General features: G+C 45.8%; 1 protein-coding gene across 1 annotated transcript in view; it reads right to left on the reverse strand.

Annotated features, from left to right (window-relative positions):
• LOC135523001 (cytochrome P450 11B, mitochondrial-like) overlaps window positions 1-18,824 on the reverse strand; it is a 23,061-nt gene extending 4,237 nt beyond the window's left edge. The window contains exons 1-7 of the mRNA XM_064949734.1: window positions 18,612-18,824; window positions 17,910-18,509; window positions 17,620-17,707; window positions 16,734-16,946; window positions 13,949-14,280; window positions 12,941-13,096; window positions 12,623-12,837 (exon numbers count right to left, since the gene is read on the reverse strand). Of these exons, the coding sequence (XP_064805806.1) occupies window positions 12,623-12,837; window positions 12,941-13,096; window positions 13,949-14,280; window positions 16,734-16,946; window positions 17,620-17,707; window positions 17,910-18,103 (1,198 nt within the window). The 5' untranslated portion in view covers window positions 18,104-18,509; window positions 18,612-18,824. The remainder of the gene's footprint in view (window positions 1-12,622; window positions 12,838-12,940; window positions 13,097-13,948; window positions 14,281-16,733; window positions 16,947-17,619; window positions 17,708-17,909; window positions 18,510-18,611) is intronic.
• Window positions 18,825-20,000: the final 1,176 nt, after the last annotated feature.

A 20,000-nucleotide genomic window follows, 5' to 3' on the forward strand; every position in this document is an offset into this window, starting at 1 on the left:
TAATTATCCCCCCACAAATACCTGCATTCACACACACACACACCACACACACACACACACACACACACACACACACACACACACACACACACACACACACACACACACACACACACACACACACACACACACACACACACACACACACACACACACACACACACACACACACAGACACACAGGCACACAGGCACACACACACACACACACACACACTGCTCTAATGTGTCACATTCAGACAGGCACATCAAAGCTGCTCTCAAAGAGCCTGGTGAGAAAATTCAGAGGCCTTTCAGATCATCTCTAACAGGCTATATTCAAACATTTACTTCTACTATTCTCTCATTTCATAGGATGTGCCCTAACGGAACACGGGTAAGAGAATGTTGATGAGAGATCATTGATGTCCAAAGTATTTTGAAGTAAAGTCTATTTTGAAGTGAGTGAGAGAGAGTGAGAGAGAGAGAGAAAGACAAAGACAGAGGGAGAAGAGAGAGAGAGAGAGTGAGAGAGAGTGTGTGAGAGAGAAAGACTGAGACAGAGGGAGAAGAGAGAGAGAGAGTGTGAGGGAGAGAGAGAGAGAGTGTGTGAGAGAGAAAGACTGAGACAGATGGAGAAGAGAGAGAGAGACAGAGAGAGGGGGAGGGAGAATAGAGAGAAGAGAGAGGGAGAGAGAGCGAGAGAGAGAGTATGTGAGAGAGAAAGACTGAGACAGAGGGAGAAGAGAGAGAGAGACAGAGAGAGAGGGGGAGGGAGAATAGAGAGAAGAGAGAGGGAGAGAGAGCGAGAGAGAGAGTGTGTGAGAGAGAAAGACTGAGACAGAGGGAGAAGAGAGAGAGAGACAGAGAGAGAGGGGGAGGGAGAATAGAGAGAAGAGAGAGGGAGAGCGAGAGAGAGAGATTCTCCAATTACATTGAATGAGTTACAGGACAAAATAAAAACCCTCCAACCCAAAAAGGCCTGTGGTGTTGATGGTATCCTCAATGAAATGATCAAATATACAGACAACAAATTCCAATTGGCTATACTAAAACTCTTTAACATCATCCTCAGCTCTTCCCCAATATTTGGAACCAAGGACTGTTCACCCCAATCCACAAAAGTGGAGACAAATTTGACCCCAATAACTACCGTGGAATATGCGTCAACAGTAACCTTGGGAAAATCCTCTGCATTATCATTAACAGTGGACTCGTACATATCCTCAATGAAAACAATGTACTGAGCAAATGTAAAATTGGCTTTTTACTAAATTATCGTACAACAGACCATGTATTCACCCTGCACACCCTAATTGACAACCAAACAAACCAAAACAAAGGCAAAGTCTTCTCATGCTTTGTTGATTTCAAAAAAGCCTTCGACTTAATTTGGCATGAGGGTCTGCTATACAGACTGATGGAAAGTGGTGTTGGGGGTAAAACATACGACATTATAAAATCCATGTACACAAACAACAAGTGTGCGGTTAAAATTGGCAAAAAAACAGCTTAAGCCCCACCATGTTCAACATATATATCAACGAATTGGCGCGGGCACTAGAAAAGTCTGCAGCACCCGGCCTCACACTACTAGAATCCGAAGTCAAATGTCTGCTGATGATCTGGTGCTTCTGTCACCAACCAAGGAGGGCCTACAGCAGCACCTAGATCTTATGCACAGATTCTGTCAGACCTGGGCCCTGACAGTAAATCTCAGTAAGAACAAAATAATGGTGTTCCAAAAAAGGTCCAGTCACCAGGACCACAAATACAAATTCCATCTAGACACTGTTGCCCTAGAGCACACAAAAAACTATACATACCTTGGCCTAAACATCAGCGCCACAGGTAACATGAACGATCTGAGAGACAAGGCAAGAAGGGCATTCTATGCCATCAAAAGGAACATAAATTTCAACATAACAATTAGGATTTGTCAAAAAAATACTTGAATCAGTCATAGAGCCCATTGCCCAACCAAGACTTCACAAAATGGGACAAACACCAAATTGAGACTGCACACAGAATTCTGCAAAAATATCCTCCGTGTACAACGTAGAACACCAAATAATGCATGCAGAGCAGAATTAGGCCAATACCCACAAATTATCAAAATCCAGAAAAAAGCTGTTAAATTCTATAACCACCTAAAAGGAAGCGATTCCCAAACCTTCCATAACAAAGCCATCACCTACAGAGAGATGAACCTGGAGAAGAGTCCCCTAAGCAAGCTGGTCCTGGGGCTCTGTTCACAAACACAAACACACCCTACAGAGCCCCAGGACAGCAACACAATTAGACCCAACCAAATCATGAGAAAACAAAAAGATAATTACTTGACACATTGGAAAGAATTAACAAAAAAACAGAGCAAACTAGAATGCTATTTGGCCCTACACAGAGATTACACAGCGGCAGAATACCTGACCACTGTGACTGACCCAAAATTAAGGAAAGCTTTGACTATGTACAGACTCAGTGAGCATAGCCTTGCTATTGAGAAAGGCCGCCGTAGGCAGACATGGCTCTGAAGAGAAGACAGGCTATGTGCTCACTGCCCACAAAATGAGGTGGAAACTGAGCTGCACTTCCTAACCTCCTGCCCAATGTATGACCATATTAGAGAGACATATTTCACTCAGATTACACAGATCCGCAAAGAATTCGAAAACAAATCCAATTTTGAAAAACTCCCATATCTACTGGGTGAAATTCCACAGTGTGCCATCACAGCAGCAAGATTTGTGACCTGTTGCCACGAGAAAAGGGCAACCAGTGAAGAACACACACCATTGTAAATACAACCCATATTTGTGCTTATTTATTTTATCTTGTGTCCTTTAACCATTTGTACATTGTTAAAACACTGTATATATATAATATGACATTTGTAATGTCTTTATTGTTTTGAAACTTCTGTATGTGTAATGTTTACTGTTAATTTTTATTGTTCATTTCACTTTATATATTCACTTTATATATTATCTACCTCACTTGCTTTGGCAATGTTAACACATGTTTCCCATGCCAATAAAGCCCTTGAATTCACCAATTTGTAAGTCGCTCTGGATAAGAGCGTCTGCCAAATGACTTAAATGTAAATGTAAATGTAATTGAAATGAATTGAATTGAGAGAGAGAGACAAACAAGACAGGCTATGTGCTCGCTGCCCACAAAATGAGGTGGAAACTGAGTTGCAATTCCTAACCTCCTGCCAAATGTATGACCATATTAGAGACACATATTTCCCTCAGATTACACAGATCCACAAAGAATTAGAAAACAAATCCAATTTTGATAAATTCCCATATCTATTAGGTGAAATACCACAGTGCACAATCACAGCAGCAAGATTTGTGACCTGTTGCCATGAGAAAAGGGCTCCAGCGTGGCGCACCGGTCCAAGGCACTGCATCTCAGAGCGAGAGGCATCACTACGACACCCTGGTTTGAATCCAGGCTGGATCATAACTGGCTGTGATTGGGAGTCCCATAGGGCGGTACACAATTGGCCCAGCGTTGTTTGGGTTTGACCGGTGTAGACCGTCATTGTAAATAAGAATTTTTCTTAAACTGACTTGCCTAGTTAAATAAAGGTTAAAATAGGGCAACCAGTTTAGATCAAACACCCTTGTAAATACAATTTATGTTGATTTATTTTCCATTTTGTACTTTAATTATTTGCACAACACTGTATATAGACATAATGTGACATTTATTCCTTTAGAACGTTTGTGAATGCAGTGTTTACTGTACATGTTTTTATTGTTGATTTCACATTTGTTTATTTAATATGTTTAAACATGTTTCCAATGCCAATAAATCCCCTTGAATTGAAATGAATTGAAATTAACCGAAATTAACCAAAACTGAGAGAAACTGAAAGAGATACAGAAAGACAGAGAGAGAGACACCGTGAAAAAGAGACTGAGAAAGACAGAGAGACTGAGAGAGACCGAGTGAAACACAGAGAGAGAGACAGAGACTGAGAGAGACAGAGAAAGACAGAGAGAGAGACAGAGTGAGACAGAAAGACAGAGAGAGAGAGAGACAACGTGAGAAAGAGACTGAGAAAGACAGAGAGACAGAGAGACAGAGAGACAGAGAGAAACAGAGAGAGACAGAGAGAATGAGAGAGACAGAGTGAGACAGAGACAGAGAGACAGAGAGAGAGACAGAGAGACAGAGAGACAGAGAGAGACACAGAGAGACAGATTGAGACGGAGAGACTGAGAGAGACAGAGTGAGACAGAGAAAGACAGAGAGACAAAGAGAGACAGAGACAGAGAGAGAAAGACTGAGAGAGAGAGAGATTCATCCACGCCAACACAACCACACTAACACACATCCACACTAACACATTCACACAACCACACCAACACATCCACACCAATACACATCCACACCAACACATCCACACCAACACATCCACACCAACACACATCCACACTAACACATCCACACCAATACACATCCACACCAACACATCCACACCAACACATCCACACCAACACATCCACACCAACACACATCCACACTAACACACATCCACACTAACACATCCACACCAATACACATCCACACCAGCACATCCACACCAACACATCCACACCAATACACATCCACGCCAACACATCCACACCAACACATCCACACCAACACATCCACACTAACACATCCACACTAACACATCCACACCAACACATCCACACCAACACATCCACACCAACACATCCACACCATCACATCCACACCAACACATCCACACCAACACATCCACACTAACACATTCACACCAACACATCCACACGAACACATCCAAACCAATACACATCCACACTAACACATCCACACCAACACATCCACACCAACACATCCACACCAACACATCCACACCAACACATCCAAACCAATACATATCCACACCAACACATCCACACCAACACATCCACACTAACACATCCACACTAACACAACCACACTAACACAGCCACACCAACACATCCACACTAACACACATCCACACTAACACATCCACACCAATACACATCCACAAAAAACACATCCAAACCAATACACATCCACACCAACACATCTACACCAACACATCCACACTAACACATCCACACTAACACAACCACACTAACACATCCACACCAACACATCCACACTAACACATCCACACTAACACAACCACAATAACACAACCACACTAACACATCCACACTAACACACATCCACACTAACACATCTACACCAATACACATCCACAAAAAACACATCCAAACCAATACACATCCACACCAACACATCCACACTAACACATCCACACTAACACATCCACACTAACACATCCAAACCAATACACAACCACATTAACACATCCACACCAATACACATCCACACCATCACATCCACACTAACACATCCAAACCAATACACATCCACACCAACACATCCACACCATCACATCCACACTAACACATCCACACCAACACATCCACACCATCACATCCACACTAACACATCCACACTAACACATCCACACCAACACATCCACACAACACATCCACACAACACATCCACACTAACACATCCACACCAACACATCCACACCAACACAACCACACTAGCACACATCCACACCAACACATCCACACTAACACATCCAAACCAATACACATCCACACTAACACATCCACACCAACACATCCACACTAACACATCCACACTAACACATCCACACCAACACATCCACACTAACACATCCACACCAACACATCCACACTAACACATCCACACTAACACATCCACACCAATACACATCCACACTAACACAACCACATTACCACATCCACACCAATACACATCCACACCATCACATCCACACTAACACATCCAAACCAATACACATCCACACCAACACATCCACACAACACATCCACACTAACACATCCACACTAACACATCCACACCAACACATCCACACCAACACATCCACACCAACACATCCAAACCAATACAAATCCACACAAACACATCCACACCAACACACATCCACACTAACACACATCCACACTAACACACAACCACACTAACACACAACCACACTAACACACATCCACACCAACACATCCACACCAACACAACCACACTAACACACATCCACACTAACACATCCACACCAACACATCCACACCAACACATCCACACTAACACATCCACACCAACACATCCACACCAACACATCCACACCAACACATCCACACTAACACATCCACACTAACACATCCACACCAACACATCCACACAACACATCCACACTAACACATCCACACCAACACATCCACACAACACATCCACACTAACACATCCACACCAACACATCCACACCAACACATCCAAACCAATACACATCCACACCAACACATCCACACCAACACACATCCACACATCCACACTAACACACAACCACACTAACACACATCCACACCAACACATCCACACCAACACAACCACACTAGCACACATCCACACCAACACATCCAAACCAATACACATCCACACTAACACATCCACACCAACACATCCACACTAACACATCCACACTAACACATCCACAACAACACATCCACACCAACACATCCACACCAACACATCCACACTAACACATCCACACTAACACATCCACACCAATACACATCCACACTAACACAACCACATTACCACATCCACACCAATACACATCCACACCAACACATCCACACTAACACATCCACACTAACACATCCACACTAACACATCCACACTAACACATCCAAACCAATACACAACCACATTAACACATCCACACCAATACACATCCACACCATCACATCCACACTAACACATCCAAACCAATACACATCCACACCAACACATCCACACCATCACATCCACACTAACACATCCACACCAACACATCCACACCATCACATCCACACTAACACATCCACACTAACACATCCACACCAACACATCCACACAACACATCCACACAACACATCCACACTAACACATCCACACCAACACATCCACACCAACACAACCACACTAGCACACATCCACACCAACACATCCACACTAACACATCCAAACCAATACACATCCACACTAACACATCCACACCAACACATCCACACTAACACATCCACACTAACACATCCACACCAACACATCCACACTAACACATCCACACCAACACATCCACACTAACACATCCACACTAACACATCCACACCAATACACATCCACACTAACACAACCACATTACCACATCCACACCAATACACATCCACACCATCACATCCACACTAACACATCCAAACCAATACACATCCACACCAACACATCCACACAACACATCCACACTAACACATCCACACTAACACATCCACACCAACACATCCACACCAACACATCCACACCAACACATCCAAACCAATACACATCCACACAAACACATCCACACCAACACACATCCACACTAACACACATCCACACTAACACACAACCACACTAACACACAACCACACTAACACACATCCACACCAACACATCCACACCAACACAACCACACTAACACACATCCACACTAACACATCCACACCAACACATCCACACCAACACATCCACACTAACACATCCACACCAACACATCCACACCAACACATCCACACCAACACATCCACACTACCACATCCACACTAACACATCAACACCAACACATCCACACAACACATCCACACTAACACATCCACACCAACACATCCACACAACACATCCACACCAACATATCCACACCAACACATCCACACCAACACATCCAAACCAATACACATCCACACCAACACATCCACACCAACACACATCCACACATCCACACTAACACACAACCACACTAACACACATCCACACCAACACATCCACACCAACACAACCACACTAGCACACATCCACACCAACACATCCACACTAACACATCCAAACCAATACACATCCACACTAACACATCCACACCAACACATCCACACTAACACATCCACACTAACACATCCACAACAACACATCCACACCAACACATCCACACCAACACATCCACACTAACACATCCACACTAACACATCCACACCAATACACATCCACACTAACACAACCACATTACCACATCCACACCAATACACATCCACACCATCACATCCACACTAACACATCCAAACCAATACACATCCACACCAACACATCCACACCAACACATCCAAACCAATACACATCCACACCAACACATCCACACCAACACACATCCACACATCCAAACTAACACACAACCACACTAACACACATCCACACCAACACATCCACACCAACACAACCACACTAGCACACATCCACACCAACACATCCACACGAACACATCCAAACCAATACACATCCACACTAACACATCCACACCAACACATCCACACTAACACATCCACACCAACACATCCACACTAACACATCCACACTAACACATCCACACCAATACACATCCACACTAACACAACCACATTACCACATCCACACCAATACACATCCACACCATCACATCCACACTAACACATCCAAACCAATACACATCCACACCAACACATCCACACAATACATCCACACTAACATATCCACACTAACACATCCAAACCAATACACATCCACACTAACACATCCACACCAACACATCCACACTAACACATCCACACTAACACATCCACACCAACACATCCACACTAACACATCCACACCAACACATCCACACCAACACATCCACACTAACACATCCACACTAACACATCCACACTAACACATCCACACCAATACACATCCACACTAACACAACCACATTACCACATCCACACCAATACACATCCACACCATCACATCCACACTAACACATCCAAACCAATACACATCCACACCAACACATCCACACAACACATCCACACTAACACATCCACACCAACACATCCACACCAACACATCCACACCAACACATCCAAACCAATACACATCCACACCAACACATCCACACCAACACACATCCACACTAACACACATCCACACTAACACACAACCACACTAACACACAACCACACTAACACACATCCACACCAACACATCCACACCAACACAACCACACTAACACACATCCACACTAACACATCCACACAAACACATCCACACCAACACATCCACACTAACACATCCACACCAACACATCCACACCAACACATCCACACCAACACATCCACACCAACACATCCACACTAACACATCCACACTAACACATCCACACCAACACATCCACACAACACATCCACACTAACACATCCACACCAACACATCCACACAACACATCCACACTAACACATCCACACCAACACATCCACACCAACACATCCAAACCAATACACATCCACACCAACACATCCACACCAACACACATCCACACATCCACACTAACACACAACCACACTAACACACATCCACACTAACACATCCACACCAACACAACCACACTAGCACACATCCACACCAACACATCCACACTAACACATCCAAACCAATACACATCCACACTAACACATCCACACCAACACATCCACACTAACACATCCACACTAACACATCCACACTAACACATCCACACCAACACATCCACACCAACACATCCACACCAACACATCCACACCAATACACATCCACACTAACACAACCACATTACCACATCCACACCAATACACATCCACACCATCACATCCACACTAACACATCCAAACCAATACACATCCACACCAACACATCCACACCAACACATCCAAACCAATACACATCCACACCAACACATCCACACCAACACACATCCACACATCCAAACTAACACACAACCACACTAACACACATCCACACCAACACATCCACACCAACACAACCACACTAGCACACATCCACACCAACACATCCACACTAACACATCCAAACCAATACACATCCACACTAACACATCCACACCAACACATCCACACTAACACATCCACACTAACACATCCACACCAACACATCCACACTAACACATCCACACCAATACACATCCACACCAACACAACCACATTACCACATCCACACCAATACACATCCACACCATCACATCCACACTAACACATCCAAACCAATACACATCCACACCAACACATCCACACAATACATCCACACTAACACATCCACACTAACACATCCACACCAACACATCCACACCAACACATCCACACCAACACATCCAATCCAATACACATCCACACCAACACATCCACACCAACACACATCCACACTAACACACATCCACACTAACACACAACCACACTAACACACAACCACACTAACACACATCCACACCAACACATCCACACCAACACAACCATACTAACACACAACCACACTAACACACATCCACACCAACACATCCACACTAACACATCCACACCAACACATCCACACTAACACATCCAAACCAATACACATCCACACTAACACATCCACACCAACACATCCACACTAACACATCCACACTAACACATCCACACCAACACATCCACACTAACACATCCACACCAATACACATCCACACCAACACAACCACATTACCACATCCACACCAATACACATCCACACCATCACATCCACACTAACACATCCAAACCAATACAAATCCACACCAACACATCCACACAATACATCCACACTAACACATCCACACTAACACATCCACACCAACACATCCACACCAACACATCCACACCAACACATCCAAACCAATACACATCCACACCAACACATCCACACCAACACACATCCACACTAACACACATCCACACTAACACACAACCACACTAACACACAACCACACTAACACACATCCACACCAACACATCCACACCAACACAACCACACTAACACACAACCACACTAACACACATCCACACCAACACATCCACACTAACACATCCACACCAACACATCCACACCAACACATCCACACTAACACATCCACACCAACACATCCACACCAACACATCCACACCAACACATCCACACTAACACATCCACACTAACACATCCACACCAACACATCCACACTAACACATCCACACCAACACATCCACACCAACACATCCACACCAACACATCCACACCAACACATCCAAACCAATACACATCCACACCAACACATCCACACCAACACATCCACACCAACACACATCCACACATCCACACTAACACACAACCACACTAACACACATCCACACCAACACATCCACACCAACACAACCACACTAGCACACATCCACACCAACACATCCACACTAACACATCCAAACCAATACACATCCACACTAACACATCCACACCAACACATCCACACTAACACATCCACACTAACACATCCACACCAACACATCCACACCAACACATCCACACTAACACATCCACACCAACACATCCACACTAACACATCCACACTAACACATCCACACCAATACACATCCACACTAACACAACCACATTACCACATCCACACCAATACACATCCACACCATCACATCCACACTAACACATCCAAACCAATACACATCCACACCAACACATCCACACAACACATCCACACTAACACATCCACACCAACACATCCACACTAACACATCCACACTAACACATCCACACCAACACATCCAAACCAATACACATCCACACCAACACATCCACACCAATACACATCCACACTAACACACAACCACACTAACACACAACCACACTAACACACAACCACACTAACACACATCCACACCAACACATCCACACCAACACAACCACACTAACACACAACCACACTAACACACATCCACACCAACACATCCACACTAACACATCCACACCAACACATCCACACCAACACATCCACACTAACACATCCACACTAACACAACCACACCAACACATCCACACTAACACATCCACACCAACACATCCACACCAACACATCCACACCAACACATCCACACTAACACAACCACACTAACACACATCCACACCAACACACGTCCACACTAACACACGTCCACACTAACACAACCACACTAACACACTAACACACATCCACACATCCACACTAACACAACCACACCAACACAACCGCACTAACCCACAACCACACTAACACACATCCACACCAACACAACCACACTAACACACATCCACACCAACACACGTCCACACTAACACAACCACACTAACACACAACCACACTAACACAACCACACTAACACACAACCACACTAACATACATCCACACTAACACACAACCACACTAACAAACACATCCACACTAACACAACCACACTAACACACTAACACACATCCACACTAACACACATCCACACTAACACAACCACACTAACACATCCACACTAACACATCCACACTAACACAACCACACTAACACATCCACACCAACACATCCACACTAACACATCCACACTAACACACAAAATGAAAATGTGAAAGAAGACAACCTTCCAGGGCGAAGCGGAAGAGGTCAGGGCTGGGGTCGATAGTCAGACTGAGCCCCCTCTCCTCCTTTCCTCCCTCTTTCTCCACACGGGTCGCTAGCTGACGACAGAAATCCCTCGCTACTTCATCTAGGAGGGGCAGGAAGCGACGTACGGCAGGAGCCATCATCACCTCCCTGTTGAGCAGGAGACGGTCGGCACGCCACTCTGCCCCATTCCTGGTGGTAGAGAGGACCAAAGTCAAATTACTGATTATATTCCCACCCTCCATACACTCTGCCAAACTCTCGCTCTCTCTCACACACACACACAGGTATGTACTTGAGGAAGACTCCCTTGCTGTGCTGCCGTGTCTCTCTGTGTGTGGCCCATGGCTGCAGGGTCATGCGTCGGGGGTGAAGGCCTTCAGAGCGGAACAGCTCACTGATGTCAGACGGCAGCAGGATATTCACAGTGCTCTGGGTGCCCAGACGCTCCCTGTTGGAGACACACCCGACACAGTACATGAAACATGACAGCACACACACACACACACACACACACACACACACACACACACACACACACACACACACACACACACACACACACACACACACACACACACACACACACACACACACACACACACACACACACACACACACACACACACACACACAGAGTTACTTTCAGAGTTAATACCTTAACCTTTCAGAGTTAATACCTTAACCTTTCAGAGTTAATACCTGAACCTTTCAGAGTTACTACCTTAACCATTCAGAGTTACTACCTTAACCTTTCAGAGTTAATACCTTAACCTTTCAGAGTTACTACCTTAACCTTTCAGAGTTACTCCCTTAACCTTTCAGAGTTACTACCTTAACCTTTCAGAGTTACTACCTTAACCTTTCAGAGTTACTACCTTAACCTTTCAGAGTTACTACCTTAACCTTTCAGAGTTACTACCTTAACCTTTCAGAGTTACTACCTTAACCTTTCAGAGTTAATACCTTAACCTTTCAGAGTTACTACCTTAACCTTTCAGAGTTACTACCTTAACCTTTCAGAGTTACTACCTTAACCTTTCAGAGTTAATACCTTAACCGTTCAGAGTTAATACCTTAACCGTTCAGAGTTAATGCCTGAACTTAACCTTTAAAACTCTGAGTAAATGCCTCAACTTAACATTCTTTAACATTTGACTTTTGGATTAACTTTGAAAATTAACGTTTGAGAAACATGATGTGAGACTGTGAGAGCTGGTAGGGCCCACAGTGTCACACTGCCACACACACGTTCATACAAACACACACGCACACACGCACATGCACACGCACACACAGGTACCTGTAAATGGGGCCGAGGGTGTTGAAGGTCCTCTCCATGTGTTTGTGTAATAGTTTAAATCTGTCTTCTCTCCAGAACATCACCAGGTTGAGCCAGCCACTGCTGCCCGTGTGGGGGATCTCCTCAAACCGCCTCAGCCCTCTACCTCCACCCCTCTCCGCAGGTCCCCCTCTGGCGGGGGTTACCCCCTCCACTCCGAGCCCTGCCACTGTCCCGGCCGGACACACACACATACCCCTCTGTATCCTCACACACGCTGCTGGACGCACGGACACACACATCCCCTGTATCCCCTGGAACATGGACGGGCTCACAGATACACTCCACATGGTCTGAGGTAGGGATGACCCTCACAGACTCTCATAGCTTCACCGCTACTCTCCACTCTCTACAGCGCAAATGTGCTTTTTTCTTCTCAATTATTGCTCCATCCCTCCATCCCTCCCTCCTCTCCTCCTTCGCCTGTTTGTCCTCCATCTCTCATAGAGCTGATAGAGGTGATGATTTATGTCTCAGAAGGTCAAAGTTCAAGAGAAACAGCACAACAAAAATGTCAGAATGGTGTAAGGATTAACACACGCACACACAGTCACACACAGACCGCAGGAAAACACACTCACACACACTCATAGTCACACACAGACACGCAGCAACACACTCACACACACACTCATAGTCACACACAGACACGCAGGAACACACACTCACACACACACACATAGTCACACACAGACACGCAGGAACACACTCACACACACTCATAGTCACACACAGACACGCAGCAACACACTCACACACACACTCATAGTCACACACAGACACGCAGGAACACACTCACACACACACTCATAGTCACACACAGACACGCAGGAACACACACTCACACACACTCATAGTCACACACAGACACGCAGGAACACACACTCACACACACACTCATAGTCACACACAGACACGCAGGAACACACACTCACACACACACACACACACATAGTCACACACAGGAACACACACTCACACACACACTCATAGTCACACACAGACACGCAGGAACACACACTCGCACAAACACACACATAGTCACACACAGGAACACACACTCACACACACACACACTCATAGTCACACACAGGAACACACACTCACACACACACTCATAGTCACACACAGACACGCAGGAACACACACTCACACACACATAGTCACACACAGGAACACACACTCACACACACACATAGTCACACACACATCTCTGTAGTATGTCAGTACCAAACTTGTCTTTATTAACAGTTTCTTTGTAACAACATAATAAGGACAGCGTTTGACTTATATACACCAAAAAAGTCAAAGGTTATGTACAAAACAAAGATTAACAAGACAAATATTTGGGAACAAGGAACTGAAAAGTGAAGTAAATGTGAAAACAACACATAAGGTTATAATCTTGTTAGGATTACTTCCCTGTGTGTGTGGGCCCCAAATGGGCCTAATGATCTGAAACAGGTACAGTCCAGTTTCATCCAGTTAGTTCCTGTATGGTCCAGTCCAGTTTCATCCAGTTAGTTCCTGTATGGTCCAGTTCAGTTTCATCCAGTTAGTTCCTGTATGGTCCAGTCCAGTTTCATCCAGTTAGTTCCTGTATGGTACTGTCCAGTTTCATCCAGTTAGTTCCTGTATGGTCCAGTCCAGTTTCATCCAGTTAGTTCCTGTATGGTCCAGTTCAGTTTCATCCAGTTAGTTCCTGTATGGTCCAGTCCAGTTTCATCCAGTTAGTTCCTGTATGGTCCAGTCAAGTTTCATCCAGTTAGTGCCTGTATGGTCCAGTCCAGTTTCATCCAGTTAGTTCCTGTATGGTCCAGTCCAGTTTCATCCAGTTAGTTCCTGTATGGTCCAGACCAGTTTCATCCAGTTAGTTCCTGTATGGTCCAATCCAGTTTCATCCAGTTAGTTCCTGTATGGTCCAGACCAGTTTCATCCAGTTAGTTCCTGTATGGTACAGTCCAGTTTCATCCAGTTAGTTCCTGTATGGTCCAGTCCAGTTTCATCCAGTTAGTTCCTGTATGGTCTAGACCAGTTTCATCCAGTTAGTTCCTGTATGGTCCAGACCAGCTCTATGCAAATAGTAACAATGACAGCCATGTCCTACTATCAGTGACACAGGGATGACGTCAATAATTTCCCCTGATGAGTCATCTTCACAGCCTGGCTCTATTGTCAACAGTCTGATCAGCAGATAACTCAGTGAGAGAGAGTGAGGGGGGGGTGGTGTGAGAGAGAGGGAGAGAGAGAGGCGGGTGAAGAAAGAGAGAAAGGAAGAGAGAGGTGAAAAGAGAGAGAGAGCGAGAGAGAGGGGGTGTGAAGAGAGAGAGAGAAAGGGTGAAGAGGGAGAGGGGTGGAGAGAGAGAGGGAGAGGGGGAAGAGAGAGAGAGAGGGAGAGGGGGGAAGAGAGAGGGAGAGGGGGGGAAGAGAGAGAGAGAGGGAGAGGGGGGAAGAGAGAGGGAGAGGGAGAGGGGGGAAGAGAGAGGGAGAGGGGGGGAAGAGAGAGAGGGAAAAAGGGGTGAAGAGAGAGAGAGAAGGGTGGGGAGAGAGAGAAAGAGAGAGTTAAAGACAGATAAGGAGATAAAGGGATAGAGGAGCAACTGTGACAAAGTCGTCTGCCAATGTGTTCCCTCCAATCTGCTACTACGTTGTGTTAAAATGGTATTCTTCATCATTTAGGCATAATGCATGTTTTTAGCAGGTTGATTCTGTGTAGTATCTAGTATGTTCTCTTTGATCACATGACTTTGCAGGCCTCTCCGTTGACTGACATTGGAGTGGACGACTTGGTCTGCTTGCCTCCAAGCATCCCCATGTTGAAGTTGAGGCCTTGGAAGGCGCTCAGCAGGCTGTAGCCATCGTCCTTGGCCGGGGTCTCAGGACCAATCAGTTTAGCCAGTTGACGGGGGAGTGCCACTTTCCCTTGCGCCGCACTGAGATGGCTGGTGTCCTTGGAACTCTGGGGGTTGGGAAGAGAGTTGGGAAGAGAGGGATAGGGTGACGAGGAAAAAAATACACTTTAAATATAGCACTGCTTTAAGGGTTATGGGTATGGGGCTAGGAGATAGGAGATAGGAGATAGGGTCTAGGGGATAGGGTCTAGGGGATAGGGGCTAGGAGATAGGGGCTAGGAGATAGGGTCTAGGAGATAGGGGATAGGGTCTAGGAGATTAGTGTCTAGGAGATAGGGGCTAGGAGATAGGGGCTAGGAGATAGGGGCTAGGAGATAGGGGCTAGGAGATACGGGCTAGGAGATACGGGCTAGGAGATAGGGGCTAGGAGATAGGGGCTAGGAGATAGGAGATTAGTGTCTAGGATATAGGGTCTAGGAGATAGGGTCTAGGGGATCGGAGATAGGGGATAGGGTCTAGGAGATTAGTGTCTAGGATATAGGGTCTAGGAGATAGGGGCTAGGAGATAGGGGCTAGGAGATAGGGGCTAGGAGATAGGGGATAGGGTCTAGGAGATTAGTGTCTAGGATATAGGGTCTAGGAGATAGGGGCTAGGAGATAGGGGCTAGGAGATAGGGGCTAGGAGATAGGGGCTAGGAGATAGGGGCTAGGAGATAGGGGCTAGGAGATAGGGGCTAGGAGATAGGGGTATAATTTGTTCTGCTAATGCAACACACTAACCTTGGAGAGCTGGTACTTCTTCCTGAAGTGATCCCTCATGGCGGCTCTCTCTGCATGCTTCTGGGCATTCAGGGCTTCCCTCAGCTTCCTGGAATCAACACAACTCCATGTAACACATAGACAGACACACACACAAACATAAATACATCCCTGCCCTAAAACCCATCACCGCCAACCCCCAACCTGTCTGTTACCAAGCTGGTTTTCATCCATAATCTTCTCATGGTGTTGTTTCTAATCTCCACATTGACCACAGTGGTCATGTTGTAGTTATGTCTGCGGTCACTCACCTCTCCTTCTCCAGGTCAGTTTGGTAGGAGTGTGTGACGGTGGTCTGTCCCGTCCGTGGAGGGCTGCTCTTTACTCCTCCTGTCCCCCTCTTGGCCCTGCGCCTGGCCCACACCTCTCTCTCCTTCACTCCTGTCACACAGCTGGACAGCTTCTTTATGGACACCGCCAGAGACTGCTTCACCATAGTATCCATGTCTCAGGGGGTGTGTTAGAGTGTGTGTGTGTGTGTGTGTGTGTGTGTGTGTGTGTGTGTGTGTGTGTGTGTGTGTGTGTGTGTGTGTGTGTGTGTGTGTGTGTGTGTGTGTGTGTGTGTGTGTGAGAGAGAGAGAGAGAGAGAGAGAGAGAGAGAGAGAGAGAGAGAGAGAGAGAAAGAGAGAAAGAGAGGGTACGTCCAGAACTCTCTGTAGTGTAACCTGTGTGTGTTACTTCACACTCAGAAGCATCAAAGAGTGTTCTTTTTCATTCATGTTCTGTAGGACATATGTTTGTGTCTGTGCGCATCTCCCACATCTTCCTCCTTGAGGTTAGCTGGCTTGGACCCACTCACTACAGCACAGACAGCCGGTGTATTCATAGACAATGACTCAGGGGCTCAGTACCTGCAAGGACAAGGACACAGACAGGCAGTTAGAGATTACACCCAGACAACATGTGCAGCGTTTCAGATAGACACACACAAGCCCAGTCCAGTACTTCCTTACCCAGACATCCACAGAGCTTCGGCCAGAGGCCTTATACTGTAGCTAACCGTGTCCCATAGTCCAGTTCCACAAAGCCTTGAGGTCAACTGGAGGCAATGAGAAGACCAACCCCACAGACAAAGTTCTTCCTGCTCTCCTTTCCTGCTCTCCTCCACCCCTTGTGCTGTGTGTTCTATTGCCCTCTCAGGTGAAAATGACAGCTTTCCTCACCGAGGATCTACTATTCAACCCATTCCCCCCTCATCCTCTATACCCCTCCCTCTTTACTATCACCCCCCCCCCTTGAGATGACCTGCTTATGGACTTAACGAGGGGAATCCCGTTAGCAGAAACAGGGACTGCACCCTGTGTATGAAGTAGACTTAGAGACACATTAGCTGATGTCATGTTGGGTTAGACCCTCTCCTGACTGACTGTGTGCTTGTGTGACAAACAGAAAGGATGGCAGGGTGTTATTACCTTTAAAAAGTTCCAACAAGTTACCATCCCTCACGCCTTCTAAGTAGACGATGCCCTAAGCACAGGTCTGGGATCTGTTTATGCAATCCCAATACCCAATCTCCAACCATTAGAAGGCAGAAAGACAAAGTGATCTTGGATCAGGTTTAACCGGCTGTGATCAGGATGACGGTGGTGTAAGACAGGACAGATGGATGGAAGGGCTCTGAGTTCAGTAGACAATGGGAGATGGATGGACGAGAATATAGAGGCAGACAGAGAGAGATAGACGGCGTGAGGGAAAGTCAGTCTGTCAGTATGAGACAGCAGTCTGTGTTCAGAGCAGAAGACAGTAGTTACTACATACTGATCTGAAGACCATCCAGCAAAAGGGGCGGGAATGAGGAAAAAGGACAATGTCTTCTCATACTCTAGATTCTGTTCTAGTCTCAAACAGCACCACTTCAACCATTATGGATCTTCAACAGGCTTGGAAACATAACAGTGTGCACTCTGCAGCCGTTTCCCCAATTGTTTTCTTATGTAAACCACCTGAGACTGACAGGGCAAGTCATTCCAGAGAGAACAAGTGATGGAAAGGGAGGGAGGGATGAAGGGATGGAGGGATGGTATGGGAGGTATGAATGGAGGTATGGATGGAGGGATAGAGGGATGGAGGTATGGGAGGGATGGAGGTATGGGAGGGATGGATGGATGGAGTGATGGAGGTATGGGAGTGATGGATGGAGGGATAGAGGGATGGAGGTATGGGAGGGATGGAGGTACAGATGGAGGTATGGGAGGGATGGATGGAGGGATGGGATGGTGAGGGAGTAGAGAGCAGTGAAAGAAGAGATATGACCCCTGTTTATCTCAGGTCTGTTGTGAGACGGACAGAAAGAGCAGCTGTCAGGACACAGACAGTCTGGTTTACTAGCCGTGTGGCTCGTG

This window comes from Oncorhynchus masou, chromosome 30 (assembly GCF_036934945.1).
Source record: "Oncorhynchus masou masou isolate Uvic2021 chromosome 30, UVic_Omas_1.1, whole genome shotgun sequence".
Taxonomy (NCBI): domain Eukaryota; kingdom Metazoa; phylum Chordata; class Actinopteri; order Salmoniformes; family Salmonidae; genus Oncorhynchus; species Oncorhynchus masou.